This window comes from Hirundo rustica, chromosome 9 (assembly GCF_015227805.2).
Source record: "Hirundo rustica isolate bHirRus1 chromosome 9, bHirRus1.pri.v3, whole genome shotgun sequence".
Classification (NCBI taxonomy): domain Eukaryota; kingdom Metazoa; phylum Chordata; class Aves; order Passeriformes; family Hirundinidae; genus Hirundo; species Hirundo rustica.
This window is the reverse complement of record NC_053458.1, coordinates 26925011-26943481: the sequence shown is the minus strand read 5'-3', so window position 1 is coordinate 26943481 and position 18471 is coordinate 26925011. Positions and strand designations below refer to the sequence as shown.

Genomic DNA, 18471 nt, shown 5'->3' with positions numbered 1-18471 from the left:
TCGCCTCCCCCGCGGGCACCCCGGGGCTGGGGGGCTCTGGAGCTGCACTGTGTGCCTGTGATGTGGTGTGGGAACACAGCTAACAGCCTGAGAGTTGGAGCAAGGGTGATCAAGAGTCCAGGTGGCTGACCCACACTAGCTGTCCATCCCAGCGGGTGGGAGGGAGGATGCTCTGGGGCTCAGCATCCATGTCAGGACATGTCCGGCAGCAGAGATGGCGGGCTGTGCCCCGCAGAGAGGCTGGGAGAGGGGAGGGCAGGGATGGTTGGCTGTGCCCCGCAGAGAGGCTGGGAGAGGGGAGGGCAGGGATGGTTGGCTGTGCCCCGCAGAGAGGCTGGGAGAGGGGAGGGCAGGGACGGCGGGCTGTGCCCCGCAGAGAGGCTGGGAGAGGGGAGGGCAGAGATGGCGGGCTGTGCCCCGCCGAGAGGCTGGGAGAGGGGAGGGCAGGGACGGCGGGCTGTGCCCCGCAGAGAGGCTGGGAGAGGGGAGGGCAGGGATGGCGGGCTGTGCCCCGCAGAGAGGCTGGGAGAGGGGAGGGCAGGGATGGTTGGCTGTGCCCCGCAGAGAGGCTGGGAGAGGGGAGGGCAGGGACGGCGGGCTGTGCCCCGCAGAGAGGCTGGGAGAGGGGAGGGCAGGGATGGCGGGCTGTGCCCCGCAGAAAGGCTGGGAGAGGGGAGGGCAGGGACGGCGGGCTGTGCCCCGCAGAAAGGCTGGGAGAGGGGAGGGCAGGGATGGCGGGCTGTGCCCCGCAGAGAGGCTGGGAGAGGGGAGGGCAGGGATGGCGGGCTGTGCCCCGCAGAGAGGCTGGGAGAGGGGAGGGCAGGGATGGTTGGCTGTGCCCCGCAGAGAGGCTGGCTGGTCTCCCGCGTGGTCCTCCTGGCTGCGGCAGAGGATGTCTCATCCCTGCTGAGCGTGTCAAAGACGAGGACGGGCTTTGTTCGCGTCATGGAATTGGTGCCCCTCTGCCTGTCCCTTCGGATGCCCTCTCCGTGCTCAGGGTGGCCCGTCCCAGCCGTGCCTCAGCAGGCTGGGAGCACTGGGGCAGGTGGGGCACACCTGCAGCTCCCAGTGCCCGGGCACCCTGCATGATCTGCATGGCCTCGCATTCGGTAACAACGCTGGGGTCTCTGGAGGGCAGCTGTGGGGTCCGGTGTGTCCATCTTCTGCTCCAGCTGGGACCCCGCCAGGAGCAGGGCTGCCCCGGAGGTCTCCCGGATGGCCCTGCGCACACAGACCTCCCCGGGCAATTGCGACCTGCTGGGCATTTCTGCTGGGCTACAAAACGTTCCTCGGTGGCTACGGATGGCAGGGCTGAGCAGAGCGGCACTGAGGGGCACAAGGGGAAGGGGAAGGGGAAGGGGAAGGGGAAGGGGAAGGGGAAGGGGAAGGGGAAGGGGAAGGGGAAGGGGAAGGGGAAGGGGAAGGGGGAAGGGGAAGGGGAAAGGACAGCGCGGACACGCGACGCTCTCCGCCGAGGGGGCAGGCCCTGTGCAGAAGGGAAGGGCCCCGTGCAGAAGGGGCGTGGCCAATGCGATGTGGGCGCGGCCACTGCGGTGTGGGTGTGACCACCACTGCGTGGGCGTGACCTCCGTGCGGGGGCGTGGCCATGGGGGCGCGGCCACGGATGGCTCCCCCTGTGGCCCCGCCCTCCAGGCTCGGCTCACCATCACGCCACCGGCGGCGCGGGCCCCGCCCCCTCGCCGTGCGCCGATTGGCTGTGGGGCGGGGCGGGGCGGGGCCGGGCGCGCGCAGCGTTTATAGCGCGGGGGGCGGCGGGCGCGGGGCAGCGATGGAGCGCGTGGTGCTGGTGACCGGTGCGAGCGGGTGAGCGCTGGGGCGCGGGCGGACGCGGCGGCCGGCGGGGCGGGCGGGCAGGCAGGCTCTCTCTCTCTCTCTCTCTCTCTCTCTCTCACACACCTTCCCCTTGCAGCGGCGTGGGGCTGGCGCTGTGCCAGCGGCTGCTGGAGGAGGATGGCCGCATCCACCTGTGCATCGCCTGCCGCAACGAGCAGAAGAGCGAAGCCACGCGGGACCTCATCCTGGCTACGCACCCCGCCGCCCAGGTGTCCACCGTGGAGGTGGACCTGGGCAACCTAGCCTCCATCCTGCGGGCTGCCCGTGAGCTCCGCTGCAGGTATGCGATGTGCCCCCCATCTGACACCCCCTGCACGTGCTCCATCTCATCGGACGCCCCCTGACCCCCCTCCAACCAACCCCGATTCCTGTGTTCCTCTCCACGCAGGTTTCAGCGCCTGGACTTTGTCTACCTCAACGCTGGGATCATGCCCAACCCGCACGTGAACTTCAAGGCTCTCTGGCATGGTCTCCTCACCGGGTAGGAGATGTTGCCGGGGGTTTCCAGCGCCCCGCTTGTGGGAAGCACAGGGTGCAGGTGTGGTCAAGATGTGCCCTTGGGTCCAGTGCCGAAGAGCCTATCTCCCTTCCTGGCATGAGATAGAGCACATCCCTGTGGGATGCTCTGTCTGATGTGGGGTGGGTTTGGTGGCTGAATGCCATGCTGGGATGGTCCAAGGCACCCACTGACCACACTGGGTGCATGGGGAGGGCAAGAGTTCACCCAAAGCCTGTAGCCCCTGCGTGAGTAACGCTGCTGTGTTGAAGTCTGGGTCTCCTTACTGTTGTTGTGATGCCAGTGGAGGTTTCTGTAGCTGTTCATAGCTGTGGATCACAGTGTTTTGTGAGGCTCACAGCATTGGTGTGAGCGCTGTGAGCTGAGCTGAGGGGCACAGTGACTTGTGTCGAGTCTTACAGTACTGTTGGGGTATTGAGCACTGGTACCAGACTGGTTTCCTTGCCTGCATTAGGTATGGCCTGAGGGCTTGACTCCAGTGCTGGAGCTTGATTAATTTGTCTGATTGTGAAATGAGAGAATGAGATGTTTTTAACAGTGTTTTTAACACCTGGGAAAGTGAAGGAGTGAACAAGTCTTCTCTGGTCTAGTCAGTATTGAGTCACTTGCAAATAAAGGACCTGGGATACTCTGTAGACTATTCCCATCTACTTTTTTCATGGTTTGATATTGCCCTTGAGGGTGAAGCTGTGTAGAGGGGGTACTGCTGAAGCACCAAGGTGGGGGAGTGGTGGATTCCTCCTGGCGTGTTCCTCACTAGCTCCTGCTCTTGGCTTCCAGGAAGGTGCTCCACATGCTGACTACTGCAGAAGGCATCATGACCCAGACGGACAGGCTGAATGGAGATGGGCTTCAGGAGGTGTTTGCTACCAACCTCTTTGGACACTTCATGCTGGTGAGGCTTCGTATGAAGATTGAGCCCTCAGTTTGATGGTTGATGTGGGTAGAGATGGGTCTGGGCAATACAGATCTCACAGGTTCAGATGCTGATGGAAGATGCAGCCTGACAGATAAAGAATGATGGGGCAAAGGCCTTGACATTTGTTTAAATAGCAATAAGTGGTGACTTTTGTTGCAAGAGTTAATATAATTTTGAGGTTACTCTAGTGAGCCAGCAGACAGAGGCCAATCATACGTAGTTCTCCATTCAGGATAAATACTGAGGCTTGGCTGTATTAAATTCTGAGGTGCTGAACTGAGCTGTCAGCAGAATGACAGCTGCTTGTACCGCTAGCTTTTGGCTAATCTAGGAAAAGCTGGCTGAGAAAGCTGAGGGAAGCTCACAGCCGTAGGTGCTGTAAAGTTATACCCTAAGCCTGGGACACTGCTGTGTTAAATAAGTTAACAATTCTTTTTCCAGGTTCGTCAGCTTCAGACTCTGCTCTGCAGTAACGAGAAGCCCTCACGACTCATCTGGACCTCCTCCAGCAATGCCAGGGAGTCTGCCTTCAGCCTCTCTGACTATCAGCATGCCAAGGGGAAGGAATCATACAGTTCCTCTAAATATGCTACTGACCTGACAAGTGTGGTTTTGAACAGGAAATTTAATGGCCAGGTGATGATGGGGTTTGTGTTGCTGCTGAAACCTAATGAGCTGCTGCTATTCGTAATTACCATGACATTGTTGTTACCTAGTTCATTCATTCACTCATAGCAATCTGGTGATTATTCCTCAATGCACTGTAGGTAAGAATTTAGAGCTTACCTAAGTGTTGGAACCATGGAGACTGAAAATTTTAGGCTTTAACCCAAGGAACTTACCTAAGTTCCTTAGGTAAGAACTAAAGTTGGCCGAGGTTGAACTGGTGCGGTAGGGGCTGGAGAATCTGCCAGAGAGATTGCCAGATTCTGGAGTTCTTGCCAGAAAACTTCCCCAAAGCGGGAGGTTTCGGGAGTGGTTCTTACCTTGCAAGCTCTTCTCTTTAGATGAGATTGATGTTAAAGAGCAAAGAGCCTCTGCTTTTTTTTTTCAGGCATCCCTGCCTGTCAGCACAGGGCTGCTCTGGCAGTGCTGCCTGCAAGCACTGGCGCTGCAGGCTCTGCTGATGGCTCTGTGCTGCTGCTCAGGTTTGTCACAGTGAGCTGTACAAGCAACCTGCCTTCCCTGTCCTGGGGAACTGATGGATTTTGTTGGCAGCTGGAGTCCTGGTCCAGCAGCAGTGGTTGTGCCATTCTCAAATACTTCTGGAGAAAATGGCTTAGTCTCAAAAGGCTGAGCTCTTACATCTTATAAAGAGGTAGCCTTTGGTCTGGGTGGGCTGTGATTTGTGGGATATCTGCTGTGGCTGCTGAGCTGCATGGAGATCGCACCGGGAGGCTGCATTTTGTACCCTGGGGGTTTGTAACTGGCTTGGATTTAACACAAACACTTCCAATTTGGATCTCTTAAAAATCACTACATCTAATTGCTCTCTGCCCTGGCACTTAGTGGAGCATTACTGTCTGATGTCTGCATACACCCTCTCTTGCTGAGGAGTACTGGGAGGGAAGGAGCATGACCTGTTCTTTTAACTGTGGTGTAGTTGCACACTGACTTGGTTTCTTCTCTGCAGGGTCTGTACTCCAGCGTTGTTTGTCCTGGGCTCGTCATGTCCAACATGACGTACAGAATTTTGCCTGTTTTCCTGTGGAAGTTGCTAATGCCCATCATGTGGTTGGTGAGTGGATGTCCTGGCTGGTTTTGGGCTGTGACACACTGCACTGCAAGTGATGTACAGCACACTTCTGGCTCCTTGCTGCCTGTGTCAGTATAGATTTCTTCCTCCTGTTGGGCTGGGCAGACTGGACCCTCTGCAAACCTTCCCTTTCTCATCTTGGGGCCCCAGTTTCCTGGCTGAGTTTGGAGGTTTGGTGCTGGACGCTGTGCAGAGGGGCAGGGTTCAGCCCTTCAGCCACAGCTGTGTTTGTCAAGGCTCCCCTTGGAAGGTTTGCCAGTTCTGCTTGGGCTTGTGAAACACCATTAGCTTGCTGGCAGCAGAGCTCAGGATGTGGCCCCAGCTTGGCCCCTGTACTTTGAGATTCTCTACATTTCTAGAACAACCTGTTTTTCAGTGTTGTTCTTTCCATTCCTCTAGAAGGCAGTGTTGGGTTGTTTTGTTTTTGTGTTTGTTTTTTGTCTCCAACCCTCTGGGAAAGCAAAGCCTCCTGTTCTCTATTGCCTCTCCCCCTGCTTCTCCAAAAGTTTCCTTGCCTTCCTTCCTCTGGCCTTCAGTTTTCCAGGTTCACTGCAGTTCTCTCCCTGAAGGCTGCCTGCTCTGAGCCTTGATGCTCTTGCTGCAGGAGTGCCCTTCCATCTTAAGCTGCCCCAGTTGCAGCAGCTGATCCTGATGGATCACATTTCTCCTGGCACCAGAGGCAGTGCCTTCTCAGTTGTCCTTAAAGCTGGTGGTCCTGCAGATCCTCTCTGCCATTCCTGCCCTTGAGACCCCTCCAGAGGAGGCATCTGCAAGGTGTGTGTGGCCTGTTGCTCCTGCCTTGGGGTAACTTCTGTGTGGGAGTGCGGAGTGACACTTGCTGGAGGGCTCCAGAACGTGGTTTCTGGTGAGAAAGGGATGCTTTGGTCAGTGTGCAGTGTTACCTATTGTCCAATCTGAGAAGCATTTGTACCTCTGGTAGATTATCTGGAGTGTTTGGGCTGCTCAGGGCTTACCAACAAACCTTGGGCCACAGTACAGATTCTGCCATGTCCTTTTCCCCTCAGATCCGATTTTTTGCCAAAACTTACACTCTGACACCCTACAATGGAGCAGAAGCTCACGTAAGTACTTTACTACTTGAATTTAATATTCCTTTCTTCTGGGTAGCTCTTCTGGGGTCTTGTGAGCAGAGAGCCTCTCAGCGGGGCTGGTGGGTGGGTGCTGCATTTGACCCCCAAATAGTACAGCAGTGAGTGTGGGGGACCAGCTGTCCCCAGGGCTGATCTGCCACATGGTGCTCTATGATCTTCATCCAGTACCCATAGAATAAATGATTTTGGGAAAACGTCCTGACTGTGGAGAATGACATGCAGCACAGGCCATGGAGGTGCGTGGTTGTCATGGTTTAGGGCAAATTTGGGAGAAAACTCTTAAATAGGGTCTCTCTGGGGAGCAAACCTAAACGGCCTTTCTTCTTAACTGGTCTGGAAAAGAACTTCCTTGGAGAAAAGTGGAAAAAACTATTTATTTAACAAATAAAGTGCCTATAAGCACAAAGAATGAATAATAGGAAACAATAAAACTTTTTTTTTTTTTTCTCTGAAGTGAAACGGCAAATTTAGAAAGTCTTTGCTATGGGATAGTTTTGGTTTTTTTTTGTTTTTTTTGCTTATCAGTCCCCCTAGAGGCCTAGGCCTTGGTGAGCCTTAAGTGCTGAGCTTCCAGTGCTCCTCTGGGTTTTTCAGTCTAGAGCAGGTTTAAACAGTTGTAAAAAAGAAAAAAAATATCCAAGGAACTTCTTTACCTTAGCTAGCTAAAACTAACTAAAAGTAAGATTTTTGTCTTACAGTCTCTCTGAGCCTCAGCCGAACACCCAGTCCAGAGAAAAATGCAGGAAAGTCAGGCAGTGTTTTTCAAAACTAACTCAGCACCTCTTCTTTCCTTGCTTCACTCTTAAAGCCAGTCTTAAAAGTACAAAACGCAATATAGAGCACAAACAGAACAGACAATTAGAGATACAAGTATCATAAAGTCACCTTAAGACAGTGATGGGGGGCACAGCATGTCTTGAGCACAGTGGGAGCAAGTTTAGGCATGCTGAACTGCTTCAGCATAAACCTGCATTACTCTTGGCTCAGGTAGGTCACATCTGAAGGGAGCCAGCTCAGAACCTTACATTTCACATCTCCCCCTGCTTGGTGGGAGCTCCTGTGGTGCTGTGTCTTCTCCTGTGTGTGCTGGCAGTCAGGTCTTTGCCCACAGGCTTGTCTGGGACAGCTTATGCTGGACTTGCACATCTTTGTGCTCTTCTTCCCAGGTGTGGCTGTTCAAACAGAAGCCAGAGTACCTGGATTCTCTTGTCAAATACCACAGCTGTACTTCTGGACTGGGGAGATGCTATGTGGAGCCTCGAAAGGTGAGTGGAGAGGGAGCTGCAGGGGACTTGGCTGTCAGACAGGGGTCTGTCATCTGCTTTGCATGGGAGGGCTGGTGCCAAGGGTGGAAGGAAGGTGCTTGTTGAATGCTAAGTAGCAGGAAGGGCTGTGGGATTATCTGCAGTATTTCCTAGAGTAATTCCTGGCTTAGGCTGGAGTCTGGAAGGTAATGAAAGCAGTGATGATCAGAACAGGCTAAATGTGTAATGATGCTTCCCAAAAATATGTTCTGGCTTATGCTCTGGTGAGAGATGTCTTCAGCTGGCTTCTTCTGAAGGTAGAAGCTCTGGAAATGCACCCTGCTTATCCCAGAGCTGCCCTCAGTGTCTGCACTGGCTGCCACCAAGGTGATGGCCTCACAGGGCTGTTTTCCTTGTCTTCCAGATGGATGTGGATGAAGACACTGCTGAGAAATTTTACCAGAAGCTGTTGGAACTGGAGGAGCAGACTCTAGAGAAATACCATGATCTCTTAGATTAAGTAAAGCCAGTCTCAGTGGGGCTGAGAATCTTGTATCAGTTACATGGGATTTCTTCCTTCTGGTGCTACCTGTGTTGCCAGCCGTTCTGCAGGCACACAGCTTCAGACACAATCTTCCTTCTCTACAGAAGGTGAACAGTTCCTGAAAATGGAAGTGTGAAAACTGAAGAGAAATGCTTAGACCTCTTGCTATAGGATTTTTCTTTTGGCATAAAACTGGAGACCTCGACTAGGCAGAGTCTGTCTTAACACAGTTGCAAAACAGTGTCTTGCACAAGTGTGACTGAGCCGTGCATGGTTCAGGAACAGCCTCAAAAGCTGTGGTTTCACATCTAGCTCAGTGCAGTAAAGGCAGCAGTCAGGGGTGCTGCCCTGCATCTTGGCTCTGCTGGTGTTTGTAGATGGCTCAAGCACATCACCCGTGGCTGATCTTGATGCACTTGAAGGCTCACCTTAGCAGAGCTGCCCTTGCACTTGCTCACCAAAGCTGGGCCTGGCTGTACAGACCTGCTCAATGAGACTGAACCTTGCTGGCAGGCACGGCAGCTGAAACCAAGCTCCTGAAGAGCTGGCCGGAGAAGCACACACCTGCCTCAACTGTGAGAGCAGACTCCTCGCTGTCCCCTGCGTACAGGCACTTGAGGGTTTTGGCCAGGACTGGCTTGAAAGGATGATGATAAGCTGGACTTGGGGCCAGGCTGCTCTGTTTAGAGCAAGAGTGAGAGGTTACCATGTTTTATCTATTTAATTCTTTTTACATAAATCTGTTGTACCAGCCATTCTTCCTGCTGTTTATCCGGGGACCTTCAGCAAGTACCTGTCACCAAGTAACTTCAAGTGCTGTAATGAATAAATGACTGAAACTGATTTGTCCTTGATGCAGTGGTGTTTTTACTCAAATATCCATCTACTTCTGACTTGGAGGGCTGGAAGGAAATTTTAATTTGTTGCCTTGTGCTGTAAACCTGTGCATACCTGGGAAGCCTCTCCTCTCTGCCACAGGAGAGCTGCTAACCACCTCTTTGGCTTACTTCTTTAGTTAAGGAAAAAGACACGAGTGATTGCTGAAGACTTCAGTGTGGTTTTGTGTGCTATGGGAAGTCTGAGACTATTTCCCAGCCTTAGGCTCTTGGGAGACGTCTCAGGCGCTTGCTCACCCTGCTATGTCACATAATTAACTGGTTTAATGCTCCCTGCTCAGAGGCTGGAGGGAGGCCGAGCTACCACAGAGAGGGGTAGCTTAGGGCTCTGGGTAGGAAACCTGCACAGAGCTGGCAGCCAGGAGAATCCAGGCTCTTCATGGAGTTGGCTTGCAGGGATTGACAGATTTAAAGAATCTTTGCAGCCACTGGATGGGACTGCTTTGTGGCATGGGAACTACAACCACCTCCCATGTTTTGGCTTTTGTCCTGAAAGCAGGGGTAGGACCTGGATCCTTGAAACAGGGCCTGCCCAGAGGGCAGGGGCTGGCTCAGGTGCTGGCTGCTGCCAAGTTGTGGCTGCCCCCCACCCAGCTGGCTGTGAGAAGAGTTATCCAGTGCTCTGGATGTGCCAGTGTGCAGGGAAGGGTGGCTCCTCAGGCCCTGCTCCTGGCTAGCAGACATCTGTGCACAGAGCTTAATCCCTATCAGCTGGATCCAACTCCTCTGTGCAGTGAAAACAGGTCCTGCCTGATCACTGTGGTGCGGGGTGGTGAGAAATTACATCTGGGATAGGAAAGTGTTAGCAGCGGCAGCCATGAATCACTGCTAACAAGGGAGCTTGCTCTTTGTGATCCTTGGATATGGAGCTTTCCAGAGAACCTCCAGGACAGGTCTTGAGTGTGAAAACTTGTCATGGTTGCTCTGTGAAGCCCTGCGTTATCAGCTGTGTGATCTGGTATCTCATGGCCATGCCTCATCCTGAGCCACTGATTTCTCCCCTTGGCGAGCAAACACGTGTCCTTGCTCCAAACACAGCCTGAGTTCTCCACTGCTTTTTCAGCTCAACTGCCTTTCATCTATGTAGGGCATGGATAACAGAAGGGTGGGTGGGAACTGAGCCCTGGCCAAGGGAGGAGAAAACTAGAGATGGGTGTGTCAGAGCTGAAATCTTTGTCTGGGCGACCTTTGCCTCTGCAGGAATGGGAGGGGATGAGATGGAAGAGAACAGCAAGGACTGGCATGTCCCTGTAAACAGGTGGATGTAACACAGGCAGCTTGTTTGGAAAGATCCAGGCTTAGTGGATGGCAACTCTGATGTTTGAAGTCTTGGAGGGGAGCTGCCCAGAGTGGGGAGAGGAGAGACATAGCACTGAAGAGCTGGGTGAGGAACAGGGAGCAGAAGCCCCTCTGAGAGTGTTGCAGCAGCACAACCTGTCTGGCTGGCAGGGAAGAGCCAAGGGGGACCTGGATCTGGGTGGGCTTTGCTGAGAATGAACAAATTGTAGAGCCACGACTGCCTCCAGGGTCAGGGGAGATTGTGAGTGCTGCTTTGAAAAATTGATCTGTGCTCAGAGGAGAAATCAAAAAAGGAACTGGCAGATGAGTTCAGGAGCAGCTTGTGAGAAGGACCAGTATGAGTGGTAAATTCCTTGTTAGGCTGATCAGTTGAAGCTCCTGTATATGAGCAGATCTTGGAGAGGCTGTGGTGTTGTAAGCAACATCTTTGGCACCAGCGCTCAGTGGGAGGGCCCTGGAAAGGCTGCCCTGCCAGAACCCCTCTGCAGAAGCAAGGGTTTGTATCAAACCAGAGTGCTAGCAGGGGAGATGACATTCACCTTGAGGCAGAGCAGCTGAGCTGCTCGCTGTGCATTCATTTCTCCCTCCAAGCTGCCTCAAGCACAGCAAATAGGAGTGTGGCTGGGTACCCAGCCCAGGCTCGGGCTGTGCAAGGCAGCACAGATGCTGAACGTGTGTGTAGGACCCTCTTTGGTGAAGGAGAAGCTTCTAAAGACAAAGATGGTGTACCGTGGCGGCACAGCTCCAGACTTGGCCCTCTCCATGCTTCTGTCTGTGTCAGCAGAAGCTTTGGTCAGCTCAGCTGGGCTCGGTGGGGTTTGTGTTCCTTGGAAGCTCCATAAGTCACCATGGCTGGCACCCTCTGGGCAGCACAGGGCAGGTACAGCAATATTTCGTGTCTTTGTCATCTGAGCAGAAGGTGGTGAGCCAGCAAAAGCCAAACTGGCTGTGATGGTTTGGATCAGGCACTTCCAAGCAGCAGTGTGTGAAGGCTGTAGGGGTGCTGCTCTGTCCTGGCTGACCCGTGGAGCCCTGGGATGTGTGTGTGTGGCTGCCGGGTACCAGGGGTTTACTGATGGCCTTGAAATGCACTAACAGCACTCAGAGCAGAGCAGATCCTCGCTCTACCTCCCCACACTCTGCCTGGCAGCAGCTGCCACAGCTCAGGGCTCAGGAGGGCTGTATCACATCCCTGCCCTGAATTCCTTGGATACTTTTCAGCAGATCGTGGCTTCCTTGGCTTTGGGCAGCTTTGGTTGACTCAGGCTCTTCCTGCTGTGCCCAGCTCGTGATGGGCATTCTTGTCTGGAGAGGGATGTGTTTTCACTTGGGTCTGGGCAGCGTGGATGGGAGCAGGGAGAATGCTGTGGGAGGCAGACTCAGGTGATGTGACGGCAGAAGTGTGGGGGAACAGAAGGGCTGGAGGCCAGCTGTGAGGATGGCTCCTCTGGGCCCTGAGCTTGCTGCCAGGCACTGGCAGAGGTCAAGGTCAGTGAAGTTAGGGAGAGGAGCCCGTAGCAGGCACGTTGCCTCATGTTTGGGCTGGGAACAGTGGATCAAGGTCAGAGAAGTTGGAATGGCAGGAGCATTTGGCAGCTTAGGCATGGCTCTGTACACAGGCAGTAGGTCACACCTGCAGCGTTTTGTTACAGCCCATGGGGACATGGGCTTTGGAGGTCGCTGGTCAAGGACGTCCCTCCTGGAGCAGGAATAGGCAAAGCATTAATAATCCACCTCTTTGTTCCCAGCAGAGTCACGTGGTGCTAGCCATTCTCCTGTTCTCCTTTCATGCCCTGAGCTGTGAGGGTTCTGTATCCAGGTGTCTCAAATTCTGGCGTTGGGGACCTGAGGGAGGAGGTCCATCCTCTTACCCAAGCACCTGCTGTGGGGTGAGCTGTCTCCAGGAGGAACAGTGTGTGGGGTTAGTGTGCAGCACTGGAGTGCTCAGCCACGGCGATATCCACGATGGAGCTCCCTGCTCTGCACGGGGTGGGTGCTCTGGCACGTACCCTATCCCACAGGGGGGCTTTGGGGGACTCCTCTGCCATATGCAAGGGGACCAGAAGTCCTGCTGGGACTGAACCTTCACCTTTCTGAAATCTGGGCATGGGGCCAGTGAATCAGCCAGCAGCAGGACAGCCTGGCAGGCAGCTCTCATCAGGTGCAACCACCTCAGCCTCGTGGGCATGAGTGGCTTCCTCCCACCCATGTGGTGATGGCCCTTGGCATTTCCATCATCAACAAAGCCCTTCCGGTGCTCCTGGTGTCGCAGGCACAGTGTTAATGAGGACGAACAACGAGGGCAGGACATTCCTGCAGAAATGTTGCTCTTCCGTGCGCACAGTCACTCTGCAATTTGGGTCCAGCTTCTGCTTTCATCTCTTTTCCCAAACTCAAGGACAACACTGTCAAAGTGCAGAGCAGCAGAGCTCTGTAGAGGATGTAGGGGAGAAGGGGGAGTGTGAAGTCAAGGTGGTGGGGGTAGAAGCTGGTGGTGTCCTCCCAAACATCTCCTGGGTTCCCAAAAGCACACAGGGTTTTCAGTGAGGTGTGGGCACTGACCATGGCGTATCTGCTGTTGGTATCTTGGGGCAAACATAGAGCATCTTGGAACAGGTTCCCTAAATAACAGAGTGGGAAGGGACCCTCAAGGATCATCAAAGCACAACTCCTGGCCCTGCACAGGACACCCCAAGAGTCACACCATGTGCTGGAGAGCATCGTCCAAACACTTGTGTAACTCATGGCAGGCATGACCACTTCCCTGGAGAGCCTGTTCCAATGTCCAGCCATTTTCTGGGTGAAGAACCTTCTCCTAACATCCAGCCTGAGCCTTGCTGGACACAGCTTCTTGCTGTTCCCTCAGGTTTTATTGCTGCTCACCAGAGAGAGAGATCGGTGCCTGCCCTTCTGCTTCCCCTTGTGAGGAAGTTGTAGATTGCTATGAGGTCTCCCCTCAAGCCAAGTGACCTCCCTGCTCCTCGCATGGCTTCACCTCCAGGCCCTTCACCATCCTCATTTGGACACGAACAGGACCTGCAGGTGATGCTGGGTGGGTTTGGTGACGCTGGCACTGGTGCCATCTCTGGATGTGCTGCCCAGGGCACGTCAGTGGCACAGGTGCTACTGGTATGTGGTGACTGCTGGAGAAACCTGTCCCAGCACATCCCACTCCATCAATCACCTTTCCTGAATGCTGCTGGTCAGGCTGATGCTCACAGCTCCCTGCCTGCAGAGCTGAGCTCCTTCGTTCCCCAGGGACCTGTCAGTACTCTCAGTTGTGACACCACGGGCTGCTCTCAGAGAGACGTCATGTTTTTATCAGGCCTTGCTAATCCCTGTTTTATCTCCACCTTTCTCCCCTGCCCATGCATCCCTCGGGGAGGTGTTCATCACTGGTTTGATTGCTACAAGGCAAAGGTCGGCTTTCCCGATGTTTATCAGAGCACTGCCATGTGAGCTGTGGGTTCAACCACGGCGACCTGGACATCTCAAAAGCACTGCTTGGAGCAGGACAGGCTGTCCTGGACCTGGCCCATGCCCACTTTGCCAGCAGTGCTGGATGCTGACCCCATGCAGCCTGGGCGGGGGCTGGCTGGGGTGTGCAGGCTCTGCCTGGGTCTCCCTGCACAGTGCCCTGACCTCTCAGGTCCATGGTCCAGCTCAGGAGAGAGCAGAGCATGGTACTAACAAGGGGGACATCGCAAGGTGGGTGCCAGCACAGCTAGGAGTCATGTGGGTCACCCAGGCTGGCTTTCCCAGAGCCAAAAGAACTGAAGCCACCCAGTCCTCAGAGCCTCAGTCTTGTCCGAGTTGGAAGTCTCCCCAGAAACTTCTAACGGGGTTTTCTGTCCGAGAGACTGAAACAGAAGGTTTTGCTTCTTTGCTTTGACCCTGAGCAGTTCCACAAGCCCCTGCTGCCCCTTGAGGGCCCTTCTTTTGCCCTGCCCAGTCTTGGCAGTGTTGCCCTGAGGCCAGCATGGAGACAGGAGCGTGGAGGGGTTCCAGGGGAGGTGAAATGTGTGTGGGCAGTCAGGGCTGCATGGAGAGATTACTGTCCTTCCGCACCAGCACGGTAAAGCAGGGCTCTTTGTCTAAAACCACTCGTTTTGTGCCGAAAGCTAGTCACTAGAAGTGATGCTTTTTGTGGCTGTGTGAGGCCCCAAGTGCCAGCTGGTGCAATGTGCCGATGTGCTCATGCCAAGGGCAGTGAGGGCACACACGTGCAGCGCGTGGGCATGGCACTTGGCAGGGGTGAATCCTGTCGCAGCCTCCTGCTGAAGGGCGGGATGTGCAGACGGGAGAGGGGTAGGAGGATGTGCTGATCCTTCCCAAAAGGCCCAGAAGCGGAGAGGCAGCTGAGATCCCTGAGTGTCTGAGTGCTGATGGAGCAGCCTGGCAGTGTGTGGGTGTGCTGGAAGTGTGCTGTGAGGCAGGGCACTGGTGTTGGCCTCAAAACCCAGGGACTGCCTTGCACAGCAGAGAGGGCATGAGTGGGATGGGATGGGATGGGATGGGATGGGATGGGATGGGATGGGATGGGATGGGATGGGATGGGATGGGATGGGATGGGATGTGTGTGCTCAAGGAGATTTGTATTTTGAAACACAGCAAGGCAGAACCTTGCCTTGATCACAGGGGCCAGGGGTATTTACAGTGTGAAAAGGGGATGGGTACAGTCGGCTGGCATCCCAGGGAGGCTGGATGGAACCAGCTGCATCCCTGAAGGTGCTGGGTATGAGTTAGAGGTCAGAGGTATGGACACACCCTTATATTTACCCACTGGATTTATTTATCATCTTCTGTTTTCCAGACCTGTTTTCCTGGCTATGCCTGTATGGGGTAGCCATGGGGCAGGGGTTTCCATGGTACTCTGTAGGTACCAGTGTCAGCACAGGTCAGAATCCCTTGATGTGTAGGAAAGCCCAGGTGAATCTTAAAAGTCTCTGACACTGGTGGGAAATGTCAGGCCCCAGCATCTGCCACTGTTTGGTGAAAGGGAGCAGGAAGCCAGGAATTTCACCATAATATCATTATAAGGCAGAACTTGTATGAAATCCCACTTTCGTCACACTGCAGTAATCTGTCCTGAGCTTTGTAATCACTGCCTGTGCAGCTAAGGGCAAGTTCTCCTAAACTCAACTTTAGGCTGCTCTCATAAGCTCTTACAGATGGAACAGACCAGCCTAGGAGGCCTGGGGCTCATCCCAGCCAGCTAATCCACCTGACACAGCGCAACTCATCTGACCTGCTCCTGGTTTCAAAAACCGCTCTTGGAGGGTTCTATTATTGCTGGTTTTAGGACATATTTTTAAGTACATTTTTTGTTCCGGCTTGGACAGGCCTCCTCCCTCTGTTCTGATAGAGGAATGCTGAATATTCCTGGTAAGGCTTGGGGCAGTCGTGTCTTCCGCTCCTGTGGACAGCCCAGGAACGGTTTCCGGAGCATGTGCCTGCTCACTCAGGTATCATTTGACTCACAGACGTAAACAAAAATCTCACTGCTGAGGTCAGTAGGGAAACCTCACAAATTACCATGCAGCTCAGGGGCACGTCACAAGTTTTCTTTCCTTGTTAGTTCACTCAATGGGATGGATTTCCTCCTTTGGCGGATGGACGTAGGAGGGAGCTTCCCTCACCCTGGGCACCTGCAGCAAACCTGTGGGGTGGAGCTGTTTGCACGAGGCGCTGCCACTGATTGCTGTGGCCCCTGCCAGGCTGTGTGGCCTCCTGCCATCCCAACCACATGTTGTTTCAGGTGAGAGGAAGCTGCTGAGTCCACCTCTTATTTCACACACTCACCCTTATCTCCCTGCCAGCCCTTTGGCAGCTGCAGAGGTGTTGCCTTCAGGAGCTGGCAGCAGGCATGGTGCCATGGAGCCCAGGAACGTGGTGGCATATTCCACCAGCCTCTCTCTTTCTGTGATCTCTGGAGGACAGAATCCAGCACCTCGCAGAATCCAGCTGGGGAACGCAAACACCACCTGCCCCCTGAGGCTTTGGTCTCTCTCAGCAGGATGTGGTGGTGACACCCGAGGCCGTGGGACCGAAAGCCATATAAGCTGAGGCCACAGGGAGATTCTGGGAAGAGCTCCAGCACACAGCAGGAGCATGCCAGGATCAACCACAGCCTGCAGCTCATCTCGCTCACCTCAGGGCTGGATAGCGAGGGAGATGATGCGTCCCATCCATGTGATGCTAGGGACCCTTCAGCTTTTGACCCTAAGTCCTCTGACACGTGTCCTTTCGGACTGGCAGCAGTGCCTGACGAGCCAGAGGCTTGGTCTGCCCTGTGGAGACGTGCCGGGGGAAAATGGGGCGACAGGGATCTCATGCAGTTCAATGCAGAGAAGGGCAGAGTCCTGCACCAGGGCAGGAGCTGCCCCCACACCACTCTCTGCTGGGCCACCCAGCTGGAAAGCAGCTAGGCAGAGAAAGCCCTGAGGGTGCTGGTAGGGAACAAGCTGGGCGGGAGCCAGGAACACACCTTGGCCGGGAAGGAGGCGGATGGTGTTCTGGGTGCGTTAGCTGAGGGCTGACAGCAGGCACGGGGACGATCCTTCCCCTGTGCTCGGCGCACACCTGGAGCGCTGCATCCAGCGCGGGGCTGCCCGAGAACAGGAGAGACGCTGGAGCGCTTCCAGCGGGGCTCACTGCGATGGAGCATCCCTCCTGCGAGGAAGGGCTGGGCCCGCCGGGGCTTGTGCCGCCCGAAGAAGGCTCGGGGGGTCGCGGGCAGCGGCCTGCGCGCTGGCACACGCCTCTCCGGCCCCGGTAGGAAGCTCTTCAATGGCGAGGAGCTGTGAGGAGCCGCGGCCGCGGGTGTCGGGGCCGGGCGGCGCCGCGCGGGGGAGCTGCGGCCCCGCCGGCGGAACGGGGCCGCACGGACCGGCGGAGCGCCGGGCAGCCCGCGGGGAGCCGGCCCCGGGCGCCCGCCCGCAGCCCCCGCAGCCCCCGCAGCCCCCGGGAGTCGTCTCCGGGTGTCCCCAAAGAGCGGGATGTGCCGCCCGCGTCGTCCGTCTGTGCTGCCGATCTCAGCATGCCCTCAGACATGGCAGGGGATGGTCTCTGCATCGCGGGCCTCCAGCTTCCCACGGTCACAGCCCTGGCCTGGCCTGACCCGCGGTGCGCCGCTGCTGCAGGGCCCCCTCGCAAGGCGCTGCCCTCGCAGGGGCCCAGAGGAGCACGGAGAGGTGAGGCGCCAAGGACCTGCTTTCAGGGGATAGGTTTTTGCAGTCGCAGCTCGGGGCACAGACATGCTCATTGCCTGTCTTGAGACTGTTGAGTTCCCTTTTACCCAGACCTGGTGGTGTTTTTTCTCTTGTTGCACTTTGAAGAGCGCTGTCTACCTGCATCCTTGGGCAGCCCTGGCTTTGCTTGAGCCCAGTAACACAGAATGGGGTCGGGTATGGGGATACTGGGGCCTCCTGCTCCCATCAAAGTTTAGGCCAGTCTCCATCAGCATGACAGAAAAGCCAGAGCCACAACAATTTTTAAAATATTCTTGCTCTGCTGTCCTCCTCAGTCTGTGGATTTGTCTTGTTCTCTTCGTGAAGGAGGAATGTTCAGATTCTGGAGATGACTGCTCTGAACCCAAAGTGCCTGTCGATTTCTCTCCTTGCCCCCAAAGGACAGGCTTAAACCCACCCTTAACCTAAGGTAAATACCACCGGAAATGCTTTCTTCCCCCGAGAAAGAAAAGAAACCAGCAAGGGATGTCAGTAACACATGAAATCTTTCCTTTTAGTTTTGAAATACCATGGTTGATTTGTTTTCCTTATGTTTTTCCAGCCTTTGAAAGCAATCGTTAGGAAAAGGCCTCTACAGATTTCGGTGCTGTTTGCTGTGGCAGCCCTGCCGGCTGGTCTCACTGCCAGCCCTGGAAGTGCCATGACCGCATGGGGGTCTGGTGCACGGGGCCAGCTGGAGGCTAGGCCAGCTGGCCATGGGCTGGAGGCTCCAGAAGCACCGGTCTGGCAGCCTCAGGACAGCTTGTGATGACAGATGGGATAGCTGCCCTCGGGGAAGTTGAGCCATGGAAACAGAAGTGAAGGAGCCAGCGCTCAAGGGAGCTATTATCCTTGAGAGAGGCTGGTGAGGGGAGGCTTGTAGAGATGCCTTTGCCTCCCACAGCAAGGCTGGCTGTCCTTCTCCAAGCCTCCCTGGCTGCTTCCCCTCCTGCTCTGTCCTGCTCAGCCCTGCTGCAGGGACCCACAGGGCCCTGCCCCCTTCTCCACAGGCTTCCCTTCCCAGGGAGGCCAGAGGAGAGGGAGGCACAGCGCCATCCCACACAAATCCTGAGGTCAGCATCTTCCGCCATCCCCTGTGCC

The 18471-nt window shown here is 55.3% G+C and overlaps 1 protein-coding gene across 1 annotated transcript; it reads left to right on the top strand.

The window, feature by feature from the left end:
* The first annotated feature begins 1780 nt into the window (after positions 1-1780).
* Positions 1781-8789, top strand: HSD17B7 (hydroxysteroid 17-beta dehydrogenase 7). Its single transcript, XM_040072767.1, has 9 exons — positions 1781-1824; positions 1931-2134; positions 2243-2335; positions 3152-3266; positions 3732-3926; positions 4924-5028; positions 6072-6128; positions 7325-7423; positions 7827-8789. Exons 1-9 carry the CDS (start codon positions 1790-1792, stop codon positions 7920-7922), a joined length of 999 nt encoding a protein of 332 aa, XP_039928701.1. The 5' UTR covers positions 1781-1789; the 3' UTR covers positions 7923-8789.
* The last annotated feature ends 9682 nt before the right edge of the window (positions 8790-18471 follow it).

Coding starts and splice junctions, on each gene's coding strand:
- HSD17B7 (XM_040072767.1), top strand. CDS start 1,790: ATGGAGCGCGTGGTGCTGGTGACCGGTGCGAGCGG. Junction 2,336..3,151: donor TGGCATGGTCTCCTCACCGG/GTAGGAGATGTT, acceptor CTTGGCTTCCAG/GAAGGTGCTCCACATGCTGA. Junction 3,267..3,731: donor TCTTTGGACACTTCATGCTG/GTGAGGCTTCGT, acceptor TTCTTTTTCCAG/GTTCGTCAGCTTCAGACTCT.